This window comes from Ovis aries, chromosome 9 (genome assembly GCF_016772045.2).
Source record: "Ovis aries strain OAR_USU_Benz2616 breed Rambouillet chromosome 9, ARS-UI_Ramb_v3.0, whole genome shotgun sequence".
Lineage (NCBI taxonomy): Eukaryota > Metazoa > Chordata > Mammalia > Artiodactyla > Bovidae > Ovis > Ovis aries.
Genome location: NC_056062.1, coordinates 34,430,870 through 34,449,979, shown reverse-complemented (window position 1 = coordinate 34,449,979; position 19,110 = coordinate 34,430,870). Strand labels below are relative to the sequence as shown.

General features: G+C 43.5%; 1 protein-coding gene across 1 annotated transcript; it reads left to right on the top strand.

The window, feature by feature from the left end:
- The first annotated feature begins 3,555 nt into the window (after window positions 1–3,555).
- On the top strand, window positions 3,556–17,002 carry ALKAL1 (ALK and LTK ligand 1). The gene is made up of 5 exons (XM_027973464.3): window positions 3,556–4,090; window positions 10,412–10,465; window positions 12,226–12,306; window positions 13,501–13,576; window positions 16,495–17,002. Exons 1-5 carry the CDS (start codon window positions 3,931–3,933, stop codon window positions 16,511–16,513), a joined length of 390 nt encoding a protein of 129 aa, XP_027829265.1. The 5' UTR covers window positions 3,556–3,930; the 3' UTR covers window positions 16,514–17,002.
- The last annotated feature ends 2,108 nt before the right edge of the window (window positions 17,003–19,110 follow it).

Genomic DNA, 19,110 nt, shown 5'->3' with positions numbered 1-19,110 from the left:
GTGTATACAGACTTCTATTAATATAGGCAGGAAAAAAGCTATGAAAGAAATTGAGTTGTATAAGAGATTATAGTTAAAAAGAGAAAGGTGAGTGTGAAATGTAATACACCTAGTTCTACAGAGAAATGAGCTTGAAAGCTTTTGTTTCTATAGGAAGGGGCTTGGGTCCATAAGTCTTCCCTAGTTGAAGTCTTCCCTTCAACTGGTAAAGAATCTGCCCGAAGTGCAGGAGACCCCGGTTCGATTCCTGGGTTGGGAAGATTTCCTGGAAAAGGATAGGCTACCCACTCCAATATTTGGTCTAGAGAATTCCATGAACTGTATAGTCCATGGGATTGCAAAGAGTTGGATATGACTTAGGGATTTTCACTTCACTGGGTCCACAAACTCCATGACATGCTTTGTCTTGGAAGTTCTCCCAGATTTTTGTGTTCCCTGAATTCAAAACTGAATTGAGGTCCCGAATTTCTAACAGACAACCCTGAATCAGTAATCTCAGCTGACCTGAAATAGGACTTCTATTCACTTTGGTCAAAAAAAAACAACCTTGTTATAAAAGAAGGTACAAAATATATATAGAGATGATGATTTTAAGTTTACATTATTGATCATTTTGGGAAAGTGTAGCAACGAGTTTTTCAATTGTGCCTTTTACCTAATCTTTTTTCTTTTATTTTGGTCATAGTGTATAGCTGGCAGGTGGGATCTTACTTCCCTAACTAGAGATTGAACCTGGGCCCTTGGCAGTGAAAGCTCTGAGTCCTAACCACTGGACAACTAGTGCCTTTTGAAATCTATCTTTTAAAAATGTTTGAGAGCATGAATAGCCAAAACAATATAAAGAAAGGAAAACAAAATGGAAGCATCACATTTCCTGATGTGATGTAAAACTTTATTATAGAGCTATAGTCATCAGAACAGTGTGTGCTGACATAAAAACAGACACATGAGTCAATGAAACAGAATAGAGAGCCTATAAATAAAGGGTCGTTAATAATACGTGGTCAGTTAATTTATGGTAAAGAGGTAAAAAATGTACACTAGGGAAAGGATGCTCTCTCCAATAGTGTGGGGAAAACTGGACAGCCATGTTCAAAAAGAATGAAATTAGATTACCATCTCACACCATACACAAAAATCAATTCAGAATGGATTAAAGATGTGAATGTAAGATCTAGAAGTATAAAACTCCTAAAAGAAAGCATAGCAAAAAAATCTCTTGACATTGGTCTTTGCAATGATTTTTTAGATTTGACACCAAAAGGAAGTGCAACAAAATAGGAAATTAAGCAAATGGGACTACATAAATATAAAAGCTCTGCACAGCAAAGGAAACCACCCCCCCAATGAAAAGGCAATCTACTGAATGGGAGAAAGCACTTGCAAACTATATATCTGGTAAGGGGTTAATATCCAAAATGCATTAAAAATTCACATGATTCAATACCAACGCTCCCTGCTCCCCAAACAACCTGATTTTAAGATGGGCAGAGGAACTGAATAGACATTTTTCAAAGAAGACATACAAATGGTCAGCACATACATGAAAAGATGCTCAACATTATTGATCATCAGGGAAAATTTTAACATCACAACCACAGTGAGAGATCATCTCACAGCTGTGAATATGGCTGTAATAGAGTGAATGAAAGTTGCTCAGTTGTGTCTGACTTTTTGTGACCCAATGGACTATACAGTTCATGGAATTATCTAGGATAGAATACTGGAGTGGGTAGCCTTTCCCTTCTGCAGGGGATCTTCCCGACCCAGGAATCAAACCGGGGTTTCCTGCATTGCAGGTGGATTCTTTACCAACTGAGCTATCAGGGAAGAAAGGCAATAAACACTGTCGGTGAGGATATGAAGAAAAGGGAATCCTTGTGCACCGTTGGTTCACAGTTGGTTCAAAATAAGTGCAGCCAGCATGGAAAACGGAACTACCATGTGACCCAGCAGTCTCGCTTCTGGGTATATACCCAAAGGAAACGAAGCTGTATCTCAAAGAGATGTCTGCACTGCCATATTCACTGCAGCATTAATCACAATAGCCAAGATCTGGAGCCTGCTAAGTGTCCATCAACAACAGATGACTGGATAAGGAAGATGAAAAAGCAGGAAGCCCTGTCGTTTGTGACAACACAGATGTATCTGGAGGGCATTACACTAAGTCAGATAAGCCAGGCAGAGAAAGATAAAATTGCATGATATCACTTACGTGTGGAATCTTTTAAAAAGCCAAACACATAAAACCGGGAGTAGAAAAGTGGTTGCCAGGGGTTGGGGGCTGCGGGAAATAGAGACAGGTTGGGGAAAAGGGTACAAACTTTCAGCTGCTAGATGAACAAGGTTGGAGAGTGATTTTTCACTGACAAAGAGGTGATGGGTTCCCTCTCTCACTGTCGGTTCTGGGTCTCTTCTTCCACCAGTGTCATTTCACACTGTAGTTTTCCCACTGTTTTCACAGTCATTCTCAACTTGTATTTCTGATTAAAATTAATTTTTGAAATATTAATACCTGTTAACGTCCCTGAACTGCTGTCTTATTTCCCTTGAGTAGAGCTGTGAGTTTATTCCCCTTCACCAGGGCCTGACCACATCCTGTTTTTTTTCACTAAGATCCCTTGGCCATGTGTCCCACGGTGGATTCTCTCGCTGCTGTGTTTGCTGTGAAAACACCAGATTCTTGTGCTTCTCTGCTAGTAAAGTGATGGGAAGCATCAGTCATCACCTGGAGCACGTGTGTGCATGCCTGCTCAGTCACTCAGTCGTGTTCAAATCTCTGCCACCCTGTGGACTGTAGCCCACCAGACTCTGGGATTAGTCCATGGGATTTTCCAGGCAAGAATACTGGAGTGGGTTGCCCTTTCCTCCTCCAGGGGATCTTCCCCATCCAGAGATCGAGCCCCGCGGAAAGCACACTTTGCTCCCAAGAGTTTCACTCAAAGCCACGATTTTATAGGCTCTTGTAAGGCTTGCTTTGTTTTCGCGATTTTCCGGACATTTTGGCAACACCACGTCTAGAAAAACCACTTGAAAAAGTTGGGATTACTTTTGGGGACTTGAGAGTGACAAGAGGTCTTTGTAGGACTGTTTAGCGTTACTCCTCCCCTCTTCCCTCCACCAGTTGTGCATTTTGCATCTGAGGCGACAATAAGCAACCAACTAATTAGCCAGAGATTTCTGAACTTCTCAACATACATAATATAAAGCAATAAAGAGAGCGAATGAAATGTCTGGAACCTCTATGATTCACGCGGCGCGCTTTGATGAGAGATGCCGGTTTTATTTTAATAAGAACCGCTGGACTTAATCTCATTCCCTCTCGTGGGCATCCACCAGAGGCTGGAGAGGAGGTCTTTGTCTTGAGACCACCCCGGCGGACTGCGCTCCCGAGCGCACGGTTAGGTGGCGGCAAGGGGTACCATGCGGGGCCGAGGGCGGGGGCGGTGGGCGGGAAGGAGCCGCTGTCCTCCACCCCCTCCCAAACCAGGCCCAGGTCGGGGAGCGGGCGGGGCTCCGGGCTGGGGGCGGGGCTGGGGGCGGGGCTCAAGCTCCGGGGACCCACACCTTCCAGCCTGCGAGCCGCGTCTCTGCCGCCGCGCGCCGCTCCCGCGCTGCTCTCCGCGGTCCAGACCGGGAAGTTGCCGGTTCTCTCGAGCCCAGTGGGCTGGACGCGGCGGTAGACAGAGTGGGCCTTGCGCGAGGAGTCTGGACACCCGCAGAGCCAAGGCCGGGTCGTCGGAGAGGCTGAGCGGGCCCGTGAGCATCCGCGCTCTGGGACTCGTGTTCCCGCCGGCAGCCCCGAGTCCTCGTGCTGCGTCCGCGCCCCGCGTCCCTCCCCGAGGCGCGCAGGTGTCGCCCGCCGTCTGTCCTCTGGGAGCGGACCCTCCGCGCGACACCCGCCTGCTCTCCGGCCGCTCCCGCGCGCCCATGCGACCGGCGAGGCCAGGCGCCCCGGTGCCCGCGCTGCTCCTGCTGGCGCTCGTCCTGGCCCCGCGAGGGACGCAGGGAAGGCCCGGGGGCCTCAGGGGCGCGCACGTCGCGGGCGAGGAGCCGAAGCCGTCCCTCCCCGCGGCCTCTCGGAGCGCAGGTGAGCATCCCCGCGCGCCGGGCCTGGGGCGGGGGGGGGGGCGAGGGGGGCTCCGACGGCTCCGAGCCGCGCTGGGCAGGGGCAGCCTGACCGTGCACCGCGGAGAATAGGCGTCGCTGCAGGTACCTGGCACTCAGGGAAAGAGGTCATGAGATTATTAGATGTACCGCAGCCAAGACTTAAGTGACCAGAAACCCATCTGGCAGAGGAACCAGCCCGAAGCTCCCCTTCCCGGTGTGGGAAGCCTTGTGGGTGCGGGCTTACAGCCCGAGGACCTGCCTTTCCATCCCAGCGGCAGAGGCGGCAGAGGCCGGAGGACGGGTCAGCACCTCGCAGGGCCTCTTGCCGGTCTCTCCGAGTTTGGGGATAAAGTCAGATGACCGGCGTCTGGAACCCCGACGCTCTTCTGCGCCCCTCGGAGCTGGCGAGGGGGCTGGTTGAGGATGCTTAGCTGAGTCCTCCTCCCCGCCCCCACGCTGCCCACGGCTCCCAAACCAGCTCTGGGCGCTCAGGATCCTGACTACTTAGTTGCCCAACGAGTGATGGAGTAGAAGGGGTGGATGGGGAAGGAGAAGTAGCAGCCAACGTCGGGGGACACCGAGGTGGAGAGGATGGCGGGTGAACGAGCAGGAGACGCGAAAAGCCTGAGACTAGGAGGACTGACCGGACGCTGGGGTGCAGGGCGCGCGCGGGGCAGGAAGGCGGGGGGGTGTGTGGGAGTGAGGGGGTATGTGGGGGGTTGGGAAGGAGGAGGAAGCTCCTCAGAGGTGTCTCTGGAGCCTGTGCGCACGTGGAGATGCCCTCCTAGGCTGGGAGCAGAGGCGCCCCTGGGGGGTGTACTCCGCTGAGAGGTCGCAGCACAGGGCGGCAGTCTTGCTGTCATTTAGCCGCTCAGCACACACCGGACGTACTCTGATGGGTGTGGGAACACAACGAACCAACATGATTGGTTCTTGTGCTGAAGGAACTCGTGTTAGACTTGTCCTCGCCAATGTCTCTGCAGTCTGGTCCTGCCTTTGTTTTGTCCTGCCCATCAATCACCCGGGTTCAAGCCGGGCTGTCTCCCTAGCGCCAGGAGTGCCCCCTGCTGGGGCCTCAGAATAGCCGACGTGCTTTCATTGCTTGCATCCTGGCTTCTCCGCTGTTCCACCATCACATCAGCAGAATGGAACAAAGCATCATGCCCAGAATTCTGCAGAAGGGGAGCATTGGGGTCTCCTCTACTGAAATAAAGACAGGGTTGGCTGGCTGAGAAGTGGGCAGTTGTGGGACTAGAGGGAGTTTGGAGGAACTTGGGACAGAGAAGGAATTGGTGTGCAATGTGTAACAGGTGGCGCTAGCGGTAGAGCCCACCATCCAATGCAGGAGACATAAGAGACAAAGGTCTGATCCCTGGGTCAGGAAGATCCCCTGGAGGAGGGCATGGCAACCTACTCCAGTGTTCTTGCCTGGAGAACCCCACGGACAGAGGAGTCTGGTGGGCTACAGTCCATAGGGTTGAATAAGATTCGGACATGACTGAAGCGACTTAGCATGCATGCATGCACACGGGAAACAGAAGTGTAAGAGGGGCTTTTTGAGAGTTTTGATAGAAAGGCTTTGTCTTTTCAGGAGGTGACAGTACATTCTTCTGCAGACTGATAGAACCAGATTTGTGTTACTGCTTTTTTTTTTTTTTTTTAGTATAAAACCTTGCTGTCATGAGGCTTACAGCAGGTATGTAAAGGCCATTTATGAACAATTACAAATGAATATTCTTTGTAGCACCAGTATTTCCTCCTGTCACAGATGAGCAGCAGTTTCTCTGGGTTTTCCAGGAAAGTCCTAACTTCTCTTGATGGCAGGACATTAAGTCCCCTGTGACCTGCCCTCTCTTCCTTTCTGGGGTTCTCACAGGGTTCAGGTCGCATGGGTTGGTCCTGCTTCTCACAGACTGGCAGCTGCTGCCTCTGCCTTGCCACTGGCCCCAGGAACACACTTCTCTTGCCTCTGACTGTCAGAATTCACCTCCTCTCACAGGCCCTCTTCCTCTGTGACGTCTTTGCATCTATTTCCCTGTTAAAACAAAACAAATCTGAATCCTAAATTCTTTGCAGTATCATCAGTGAAATATTAACAGATGCTGTACATTCCAAAAACGTATTCTATCAGGTTCAGTTCAGTTCAGTCGCTCAGTCACATCTGACTCTTCGACCCCATGGACTGCAGCATGCCAGGCTTCCCTGTCCATCACCAACTCCTGGAGTTTACTCAAACTCATGTCCGTAGAGTCAGTGATGCCATCCAACCATCTCATCCTCTGTCATCCCCTTCTCCTGCCATCAATCTTTCCCAGGATCAAGGTCTTTTCCAATGAGTCAGTTCTTTGCATCAGGTGGCCAGAGTCTTGGAGCTTCAGCTTCAGCATCAGCCCTTCCAATGAGCACCCAGGACTGAGTTCCTTTAGGATGTACTGGTCTAATCTCCTTTCAGTCCAAGGGACTCTTAAGAGTCTTCTCCAACATCACAGTTCAAAAGCATCAATTCTTTGGCGCTCAGCTTTCTTTATGATCCAACTTGCATATCCATACACGACTACTGGAAAAACCATAGATTTGACTATATGGACCTTTCTCAGCAAAGTAATGTCCCTGCTTTTTAATATGCTGCCTAGGTTTGTCATATCTTTTCTTCCAAGGAGCAAGCATCTTTTAATTTCATGGCTGCAGCCACCATCCACAGTGATTTTGGAGCCCACAGAAATAAAATCTATCACCGTTTCCGTTGTTCCCCATCTGTTTGCCATGAAGTGATGGGACCCGATACCATGATCTTCATTTTCTGAATGTTGAGTTTTAAGCCAGCTTATTCACTCTCCTCTTTCACTTTCATTGAGAGGCTCTTTAGTTCCTCTTCACTTTCTGCCGTAAGGGTGGTGTCATCTGCATATCTGAGGTTATTGATATTTGCCCTGGCAATCTTGATTCCAGCTTGGGCTTCATCCTTTCCAGCTTTTTGCATGATGTACTCTGCATATAAGGTAAATAAGCAAGGTGACAATATACAGCCTTGATGTACTCCTTTTCCAATTTGGAACCAGTCTGTTGTTCCGTGTACAGTTCTAACTGCTGCTTCTTGACCTGCATGCAGGTTTCTCAAGAAGCAGGTTAGGTGGTCTGGTATTCCCATCTCTTGAAGAATTTTCCACAGTTTATTGTGATCCACACAGTCAAAGATTGTAGTCAATGAAACAGAAGTAGATGTTTTTCTGAAATTCTCTTGCTTTTTCTATGATCCAGTGGGTGTTGGCAATTTGATCTCTGGTTCCTCTGCCTTTTCTAAATTCAGCTTGAACATCTGGAAGTTCTCAGTTCACATACTGTTGAAGCGTGGCTTAGAGAATCTTGAACATTACTTTGCTAGGGTGTGAGATGAGTGCAGTTGTGCATGAGTTTGAATATCTTTGACATTGCCTTTCTTTGAGATTGGAATGAAAACTGACCTTTTCCAGTCCTGTGGCCACTGCTGAGTTTTCCAAATTTGCTGGCATATTGAGCCTTTTCACAGCATCATCTTTTAGGATTTGAAATAGCTCAGCTGGGAATCCATCCATTAAGTATTGTGGTACAATTTTAAATAATTTAAACACTAGGTATATTAAAAATCACTATATAAAAAGACATTAGGATGAGATGGTTGGATGGCATCATCAATTCAAGGGATATGAGTTTGAGCAAACTTCGGGAGATAGTGAAGGACAGGGAAGCCTGGTGGGCTGAAGTCCATGGGATCACAAAGATTGGGACACTACTGAGCAACTGAAGAGACAAAGTACTAAAAATCAGGGCACCCACACATATGACACACATGTGTCCTTGGTCTGTCAGCTGTGAGGGCCTGGGAGCAGCCACGCCCCAGTAACAGCAAGTATATCACCTGGTGTCCAGACTTTGGTTCTGGTACCATGCTCTGTAAGAGGAACTGGGGCTCCTGGGAGAAATGACTGATGCCAACACAGGACAGGAGATGACTTGGGATGAGCTTGGAGCATCTGTTTGTACCTGAATGTAGGGAAGTGATAAAAATTCAAAACACCATCAACAACCCCTCCCCCCAACAATGGCAGAATTTCCCTGAAAGAACTCTGTCTCTTGTCTTCTACTAAGCACAAACGACAAATGTATTAGTTAGTAATATTATATCGTATTGATTATGAAGGAACTCAGTGCTGAGTATTCAGGACGTTTTTTGTCTTTTTTGGAAGATCTGGAGTACAGCTCTCAAATGTGCAAATGACTCTACTAAGAGTTCTCGTTAAAGTGACTCTTAGATCTGGGCCTGAAATCCTGTATTTCTTACCAACTCCCAGAGATCCATGGAACTGAGCTACTACTACATATGCATTATTTTAAATACTTATATTTTCCCCTCAGTGATTCTCTCAGCCCTGATGTAATAAATCTAGTTCTTATTTTCGAAAGTATAATTGTTTTTATATTGAGTTGGCCAAAAAGTTCATTTGGGATTTTCCACTGGATAGTATGGGAAACCCCAAATGAACTTTTTGGCCAACCCAATATATTGGGAAAGAGAAGAATCATGGGGTTTCCCAGGGGGCACTAGTGGTAAAGAAACTATCCGCCAGTGCTGGAGACATAAGAGACAGGGGTTCGATCCCTGGGTCAGGAAGATCCCCTGGAGGAGGGCATGGCAACCCACTCTAATATTCTTGCCTGGAGAATCCCATGGACAGAGGAGCCTGGTGGGTACAGTCCATAGCATCTCGAAGAATAGGACAGGACTGAAGTGACTTAGCAGAATAGTCATGTCATCTCTTTAAAGGAAATGGTAACTCAAGGAACTATATAACAAATATTTCAGTTCAAGTACATAAAAATGCTAGATTGAAACACACAGTAATGCCCTTCAGCAGCTCAGAAGGTACTAAGGATCCACTAACATGGCTTTGTATAGAATTGATCATGGCAGAGCAAATTATCTTTTTGGTAAGATATTAAGTTATATGCAGGTAAAAGCAATCACTAAAACACATTTTTTTGTTATTTTCTAGTTGTTCTGTGTTATGATTTTTTTTATTATTTCACATGATCTCTGCTCATTTTTAAATAAGAAGTAAGAACAAGAGATAAGCTTGCCAACATTATATACATAATATGCAAATCTGTTCCTTTAAAAATATATTATTGTAAACTTAAAATTGATGAGGGTGGCAGATGGTAACTGTTTTGGTTAAATAAAAACTAGAAATTTTCATAAATTGGATGAATGAGATGAGAGGTTATTCAAGTTGCTCCAGGATAATTTTCATGCATTACCTAGGGGTCTTTTTATTTTTAATCCATCTGTACATGGAATCTCTTATACCATTGTCATTAGCTACCAGAGGAATGAAGGATACATTCTGTCATTGCACTGTCCAGCATGGTAGCCACTGGGTACCTATGACTGCTGAGCACTTGGAGGGTGGCTGGTCCAAACTGACATGTGCTGTGAGTGATAAATACACCTCAGATTTTGAAAATTTAGTATAAAAAACATAGACCACCTTCTTTTGAGCATGCGTGCTGAGTCACTTCAGTCATGTATGACTCTTCTTGACCCCATGGACTGTAGCCCTCCAGGCTCCTCTGTCCATGCATTCTCCAGTCAAGAACACTGGGGTGGGATGCCATTCCCTTCTCTAGAGGGTCCTCCTGACCCAGGGATTGAACCGGCATTACTTACATCTCCTGCATTGGCATGGGTTCTTTACCACCAGTGTCCCCTGGGAAACATTGATTACATATTGAAAGGATTATATTATGGACTTATTAGGTTAAACGACGGAGAAGGCAATGGCACCCCACTCCAGTACTCTTGCCTGGAAAATCCCATGGGTGGAGGAGCCTGGTGGGCTGCAGTCCATGGGTTGCTAAGAGTCGGACACGACTGAGTGACTTCCCTTTCACTTTTCACTTTCATGCATTGGAGAAAGAAATGGCAACCCACTTCAGTGTTCTTGCCTGGAGAATCCCAGGGACGGGGGAGCCTGGTGGGCTGCTGTCCTTGGGGTCGCACAGAGTCGGACATGACTGAGGCGACTTAGCAGCAGCAGCAGCAGGTTAAATGAAGTATTAAAATTTCACTTAATTTTTTTTTACTTTAAAAAATATAATCAATATTTTGCATTATTAAATATTACAAAATATTTAAAATTTTAAATCACTATTTTCAAATATTTAAAATTACTAATTTTTTCTTTTGAATTAGTGGTTCTAATGTTATTTTTAATGAAGAAGACACATTCAAGAAATTTTAAAGTTTTTCTTTTTTTCTTTTCAGAAATATTCCCAAGAGATTTGAACTTAAAAGACAAATTCATTAAGCATTTCACAGGTAAGCATGAACTTTATCAGTGATTCAATTAAATAAAAAGAATGTATGCAGATTACTTCATGAAGCAGTGAGGATTTGAAGATAAATGTCTGTGAGAGGCTCACAGTTGGGTCAGGAAGGTGGACAAATCCTATTACCTAGTATTAATGTGACGGAGAAGGCAATGGCACCCCACTCCTGTACTCTTTCCTGGAAAATCCCATGGACAGAGGAGCCTGGTAGGCTTCAGTCCATGGGGTTGCTACTAGTCGGACACGACTGAGCAACTTCACTTTCACTTTTCACTTTCATGCATTGGAGAAGGAAATGGCAACCCACTCCAGTGTTCTTGCCTGGAGAATCCCAGGAACGGGGGAGCCTGGTGGGCTGCTGTCTCTGGGGTCGCACAGAGTCGGACACGACTGAAGCGACTTAGCAGCAGCAGCAGTATTAATGTGAAATAAACCAGATCTGCGTGAGTGATAGAAGTGTAAGCAGAGTTTAGGGAGACACAGGAAGTGGATGTTTTTGCCAAAGACTACCATGAACGGCTGTCGGGGACACAACCATAAAGTTGGGCTTTAAGGGTAAGTAGAATTTTCCCTTACCAGAGAGGCATTCTGGTCAGAAGGAATCCTTTGAACACGTGGTGTGATCTGGGACAGGACCCGGGCCATTTAGGCAAAAGTGTGTGTGGCCCCAGCCGTCCAGGGATGAGCGGGTGGAGTCATGTGACGAGCTCTCCCTGATACAATAGGGGTCTAGCCATGTTGCCCGGCGAGCAACACAGTGAAAGTGTTTCTCGCAGGGCAGAGCAGACTTCCTGACGGCCCACTGTCACATGGTCAGTACCTGTGGCTTCCTCTCCCACTACACTCCTGGGTTCTTCGTGCAACTTGGTGAATCATTACAGTTATCCTGTGCCCCACGTTCTAGCAAGTCACCTAATCATTGTGAACTGTGCACCCGACCTTCACTCCATTCCTAGTCTTTTCCTAGTGGTGAAGAACCTGCCTGCCAATGCGGGAGATACGAGTTCCATCCCTGGGTCAGGAAGATCCACTGGAGAAGGAAATGGCAACCCACTCCAGTGTTCTTGCCTGGAGAATCCTATGGACAGAGGAGTCTGGTAGGCTACAGTCCATGGGGTCGCAAAGAGCTGTACGCAACTGAGCAACTTTCTCTATCGGCACTCTGGGCTCTCCTTCTACCACTTCCATAAAAGCAGACTCCAGACATAGGGATAAATTTTGGCGTGGACTATCTTGGTTTGTGGGGAAAGATAAGGGAAGTCTCAACACTGTCCACTTTACAGTAGTCCTTGTCGCTTGTAAGACACAAATCACTCTAAGTAGAAAGTGGAATAAATGTCCCTGCATAGAAACTTCATTCGTGTTAAATACAAAACTGAAGAGCACAAAGTAGAAACCAGAGATACTTGTTTTTTCATTCTTCACGTCCTCTTAATTTGCTCTCTGCAGATTTTTTCCCTCCTATCTAGAGCTTTTCTCTCTTAATTATTCTGAAGAGTTTTTCTTAAATTGAAGGTTCTTTTATGTGAGTTGTTGACACTGTGAAGTGAATTTTGATTGTTTTTTTAACAGACACACCTCATTGCCTCCTCCAGAGTCTGGGTGGGGGGAAGGCGTGCTCTTAGGCAAGGTCTTTTAAGGGCATGGGAAGATGTAAGCCAGGGATATCATCACCATGAAGAAAGTGCTAGGGAATTTGTTTGGAAAACACACCGCATGTGCCATAAGCATTCTTTTCCCGTCCGATAGGGCCAGTCACGTTTTCAGCTGAGTGCAGCAAACACTTCCACAGACTATATCACAACACCAGGGACTGCTCGACGCCAGCTTGTAAGTAGCTTGGGTCATTTTCATTCTTTTAAAAGATTCTTAGGGGCTTCCTAGGTAGCCTAGTGGCTAAGACCCTGTGCTCCCAGTGCAGGGGGTCTGGGGGTCAATCCCTTGTTGGGAAACTAGATTCTGCCCCAACTAAGACCTGGCACAACCCCCCAAAAAACTTTATCCAACTGTAGATGCATGTAATCTTAAACTTCAACTGTCTGTGAGTGGGAAATAATAGACTAAATATTGTAAGACGTGCTGTTTATAATATTGATGGTACTCACACTTAATGTGCGTGTGTGTGTGTGCTGTTGACACTGTAAAGGAATGAAACCACATTCTAATTGGGACTATTTCAGACAAATCTGAAAATAGCCAGATTTCCTTAAGGACCACGGTGTTTGTCAGGACTTAAACCTTTTATCATTTTTAAAATTCCTTGGCACAAATAAGGCAGTCTCATATAAATGAAAAAAAAATGACCATGAAGTATAAGTAAAAATTTCCTCCTAAGTTTTAAAAAAAATAAACAGTTTCATATCTCATCATTTATATAAGAAGTGATAGATTTTTTCCTGAATAATGGTAGCATGTATTTTAAAGGTTGTCTGATGAATTCTTTTGGATACTTAGGTTACTGAACTGAATAGCAATTCTAAGCATAATACTTAAATGCTCTCCTTTGTCTAAATCGTGATTAAGTATGGTAACTCAGTTGCCTGTTTTTAAATTCCTTTCTCAGTCTAAACTTACTTTTCAAAGAAAATGAACTTTAAACATTCTGTAGTTTTTTTTTTAAACTAAAGTGGTCATCTTGAAGGGTATTTAATTTTACCCAGGATGTTGAGTCAGAGTTGTTGTAAGTTTTTCAAAAATGCTTGTGTTTGATGACTAGGGAGGATGAGTCCTGTTGACATCTAGGCAGAATGATTAAGTGGTAGCTCAGCCTGGTGGAGAAACTATGGGCTTTGGAATGAAGCTGAATACTAGCTATGAGATTCTTAACATTTTCAGGCTGTTTTCTCATCTCTACAGTGAAGACAGCAATAGCATCCAACTGCTTACATCAGTTGGAGAATTAGTGAGAAAATCCAGTTAAGTACTTGCTCTATTAGATGCTTATTAAATTACAGCTATCATTATTAAGTGCTAGTGACAATAATATAACTGTACACATAATTGTCTTTTAAATGTTTTTCCTAGATTACAAAAGATGTGCTAGACTGTTAAAAAGACTAGCAGTGAGTCCTCTGTGCTCGCAGACGGAGAAGACCTACGTGTGAGTATGTGTTTATCAATTTTCCTTTTTCTGTTTAACAGCTTGGTTTCTTAAAATTTTGAACAATTAAAAAACCCCAGGAAGCTGATTTTAGCACCATCTAGTGAACTTAATCTGTGGATTTTCCACTTAAAGTCTGGTCTAAATGGTGTATTAAATTAACAAAAAAGTATGTCCTCAACAATGATTGAATTAATAGAAACAGCTTTTTTGGCAACCTTACTGTTCCTGAGTGATTTTAAAAAATATTTCAAATTTGATGTTATTTTATATCACATGCAAATATAAATTAGATGAACAAAACTATTTAAAGGTCTACCTTTAAAAAAAACTGGTCAAAATAGAGTAATAATTTAAAAGTAGTTGCAGTATAATAAAAGTAGGATCCTAAAATTTTGATTTATACAATACAGGTTAAGGTAAGAGACACAGTATTAGAAGAATAGAAGGAAAAGCAAATAATCAAACATATGATGAACATGTAGGCATTGTCTGCTCTGGTATATATTTTGCCAGAGTGAAATGGTAAGTCAGAATTTTCATTCTGGCTAAATTACCCTTGGAGCTCTAGAGCAATAAAGTATTTGTATGACCTAAATGAATCAAACATAAATTCTAACATTTGTTTACAATTTTAGAAGCCCCACCAGGGCTTCCCTTGTGGTTTAGCTGGTAAAGAATCCGCCTGCAATGAGGGATACCTGGGTTTGATCCCTGGATTGGGAAGATCCCTTAGAGAATGGCTACCCACTGTAGTATTCTGGCCTGGAAAATTCCATGGGCTATGTAGTCCATGGAGTCGCAAAGAGTCAGACACGACTAAGCGACTTTTACTTTCATAGAATCTATGGGAAAGACTGAAAGGTATTCATTTCTAGGCAAAGATCTTTCTAATCAGTAGTTCTTTCCAGTGTAATACGAAGTCAACATTTCGGGGCGGGGGGGGGAAGGGGGGTGGTGTCAGTGTATCAGGACCATGGACAAGTCCTTTTAAAGAAACTGACTTCTCAGCTTTTGAGTCTTGGAGAACCTGTAATCTAGTAGTATCTGTGAATATCTTGATCTGGCCAGTATAACTTCAGTTCAGTCACTCAGTTATGTCTGACTCGTTGTGACCCCATGGACTGCAGCACGCCAGGTTTCCCTGTCCATCACCAACTCCTGAAACTCATGTCCATTGAGTCGGTGATGCCATCCAACCATCTCATCCTCTGTCATCCCCTTCTCCTCCTACCATCAATCTTTCCCAGCATCAGGGGCTTTTCAAATGAGTCAGCTCTTCACATCAGTTGGCCAAAGTATTGGAGTTTCAGCTTCAACATCAGTTCTTCCAATGAACAATCAGGACTGATCTCCTTTAGGATGGACTGGTTGGATCTCCTTGCAGTCCAAGGAACTCTCAAGGGTCTTCTCCAACACCACAGTTCACAAGCATCAGTTCTTTGGTGCTCAGCTTTTTTTCATAGTCCAACTCTCACAGCCATACATGACTGTTGGAAAAACCATAGTCTTGACTAGACAGACCTTTGTTGGCAAAGTAATATCTCTTCTTTTTAATATGTTGTCTAGATTGATCATAACTTATTCTATCTCAGATAAGTATATGGGAATTTACTTATCCATCTGATAGTTTTGTGGTGACCTTTACTGAAACAATTCTGACCTATTGTTGTTGCTTTTCTTATTTTAAAAGCAATGATAAATTAATAATAATAATTGGCACTCAATTCTGCATATTGAAAGTTGCTGAACTAAAAAGCTGCCCTTTTTTAGATTAAGAAATTGAGCTAGATCATTTCAGTGTTCAAGTGGCAAGATACTTGAATCAGTTACTCTCAAACCTTTTGACTTATGAGTAAATCAAGAAAATTCATTAGACTCTTGGATTGTGGTGGTTCATTCACTCTTTGTGACCCCATGGACTGTAGCCCACCAGGCTCCCCTATCCACGGGATTTCCCAGGCAAGAATACTGGAGTGGGTTGCCGTTTCCTTCTCCAGGGAATCTTCCTGACTCAGGGATTGAAACTGTATCTTCTGCAATCGCAGGCAGACTCTTTACCACCGAGTCACCTGGGAAGTCCCATTAGGCTCATGAAGTGACCTAAGAGAGCTCATGCTTATCTTGTTCTTTGGATTGTTCTTTAGATTAAGAAATCGAGCTAGATCGCTTCAGTGTTCAATGGCAAGATACTGGAATCAGTTGATATATTTTATTCTTATGAGTAAGTTTATATAAAGTCCAAGAGGCAACATCATAACTGGAAAAGTTCTCAAAGAAACAAGTATTATAATTTAAAATATTAAATGCAAGCTTACATTCTCCTTGGACAAGATTCATAGAGGACAGAGCTGATAAACAGGCCCCTTTGAAATTGCAGAGTTTGGAAATTTAGTGAGGTCTTCTTCAGGAGTCATCTCTGATGATTTGTCTCCAAGGAGTTAACAAGGTGTTAGAGTATTACAGATTAATACATTTTAGGAATATTTTTGCGTTATTTAGGTGATGCCAAGTTCATTTTTTGGCTGATGCAGGTATCTTATTAAAACTTAAGTGGTGGAAGTCATCATTTAAACTGTCTAGGGAATTCCCTGGTGGTTCAGTGGTTAGGAATTAGTGCTTTCACTGCTGAGAGCTCTGGTTCAATCCCTGGTTGGGAAACCAAGATTCCACAAGCCGTGCAGTATGGACAAGAAACAAATTCTAAAAATAAATAAAAAACGAACTTTCTAAAAGTACGGATAAACCCCTCACCTGCTCCACACACGCTCTAATGTACACCCTCAGAGTTAGACTATAAATTAAGAGTCCACAGATTCTTTAAGCAAAAGAAAATATAGCTATATTAAAACTATGCATATGTGTAAGTAGGATAAAAATCTGGTCATAAATAACATTTTTCTTCTTCCCTCCCACAGGCATTTCTTAAGAATGTAAATCTAACTTGGAAGAAAAAAAATATCTGGGATCATACTAAACATAAAAAGAGATGAAACTTCTAATTTTATGGTGTATTAAGATGAGTGAAATAAGAAACTTCTCAGAAATAGCTGGTGATCTGTGTCCAAGCGTAAGACAAGATCTTCCCTGGTTTATCTTCATGTATACAGAAATTTGAAAATGTTGAATACAAAGTTCAATTCCTATATTGCAAATAGAATATTAAAATTTATGCTATTATACTTTATTTTTGCTATATATATGTTATTATATGGCTAATATTCTATATATGTATGAATTATATATTTAATTATGTAAATTATGCCTGATCATGCCAAAGAGAAATGATATTTTGGGTATGAGTTTTCATAACATGCTTGTTGAATAATCATGTATGAAGTCCCCTTTTATAATAATAATTTAATAATATTTAATACATCTATTCAGAATTTGTTTTTATTCTTATTGATTTGAGCTGTAAATTTTATTAAAACTGAAATATGAAAAAAATCTGTGTTGTTTTCCTTTGAATTAAAGGCATTGGTAGGAGAGGTCATATTATTGAAATATGATACTCTCTCTATATATATTGTTCATATTCATTTTCTGAACTAATAACTAGGATCCTGAGGACTTTTTTTGAATTTGGAGCGTATGGTGAAGTGAAAGTCACTCAGTTGTGTCTGACTCTTTGTGAGGTCTAGGCCAGAATACTGAGTGTGTAGCCTTCCCCTTCTCCAGGGGATCTTCCCAACCCGGGGATCAAACCCAGGTCTCCTGCACTGCAGGCAGATTCTTTACCAGCTGAGCTACCAGGGAAGCCCATGGTATTGCTACCTTAAATAAGAAGTCCACGGGAACCTGGTGGGGAGAAGAACATGTATGTGCTTGGGGCTTTGTTTGGAAAATAACAACACAGCCTGATACAATTCATCCATTTCATTTAAAAACAATAATGGAAAAATGAGAAACCTAAATAAGATGATAGGAAACCCCATCCTTTTAGAGGCGGCAAAACATGATTTGCTTAACAATGCATCACAGTGTGGTCACTGCTCTTTTAAGGCTTCTGCCCTGTTTGTGCTGGTGTCATGGCGACGGGGCTCCGGACTGGCCGTTGCTTCCATTTTTAGCTCCTTTGTCCCTCCCGTAACTGTCCGTACGTTTGTTTGTGTCTGAAACACACACACGTCTTTGTCCATCAGAAACACAAGTGCAGAGGGCCCCTTTGGTTGCAAGGATATTGTGAAGCTACATTTTCAGTTTTCAGTTTTATTGGTTTTGGCCTCTGGGCAAAGATGGACAAATAAAGACACAAAACAAACTTTAGTGTGTGTGTGTGAAATTCTGCTGTAATGCCACGTAGGGAAGAATGAGAAGAATACCAGAGTTTTAGTCCCTTGCGTTTACATAGTGATTATAATATTGGAAACATTGGGAAGCCTTTTTTTTAAAATTTTAAGGATGAGTTTATTGATTTATTTTTGGTCTTCATTGTGGTGCACAGGCTTCTTTGGTGCCCTGGAGCATGTGGGATCTTAGTTTCCCGAAGGAAAAACTAGGAGGCATCATACCCGTGTCCTCTCCACTGGGAGATTCTCAACCACTGGACCACCTGGGAAGTCCTGGAAAGCTTTACTCATGAATATCTCTAGAGCTGGCGTCCTCTATAGTATGCAAGCGAGGAGGTGATTGGATGGTAGCAAGTGAGAGTTTATTAGTGAGACATAGTTGGCTGAAATGGAAAACAGCCCAAACTAGCTGTATGGTTGCTATGGTTTCAATCAGGTAGGTAATTTCAGATGGAATCCTAAGAAATTAGATTTTAAACATCCTCATGGATGACTAACATGCCTCACTCAGAAATGTAGTCTATGCCGTGTGTGTGTGTGTCTGTGTGTGTTAGTCACTTAGTCATGTCCAATTCTTTGCAACCCATGCACTATAGTCCTCGGGGCTCCTCTGTCCATGGGATTCTCCAGGCAAGAATACTGGAGTGGGTTGTCATTTCCTTCTCCAGGGGATCTTCCCAACCCAGGGATCAAACCTGGATCTCCTGCATTGCAGGTGGATTCTTTACCATCTGAGCCACTGGGAGGTCCATGCTATGCTACATGTCTACTCAAAACCTACAAAGATTGACTTAAGATATCTCTAGTTGACGTTTATATTACTACAATTGATCTTTGAACCACATGTTTCTGAACTGTGTGGGTCCACTTACAGTGGATTTTTTCCAGCGGAGAACACTGCTGGTCTTCATGGCCCATCCCAGGTGGTTGAACCCATGGATGTGGGGAACCGTAGACTGGAAGGTTATAGTCAGAGGTTTGACTGGGGGGGGTGGTCAACACTCCTAACCCCCACGTTGTCTGAGGATCAACAGTACTTGATATGATTTTCTCACTGTGCTGACTTTGACAGAGGGGAGTTAGAGATAAAGGGTTATTTAAATTTGTTTCCACGGAGGGAAATGTCTCACATGGGAAGATGAATGATTGAAAGATGAATGAAGTAGAATATATTTATTTGGTAAAGTCACATCTCCAATGACGTTTCAGAAGTCATCTCGCTGTCTAAACAGCAAGACAGGA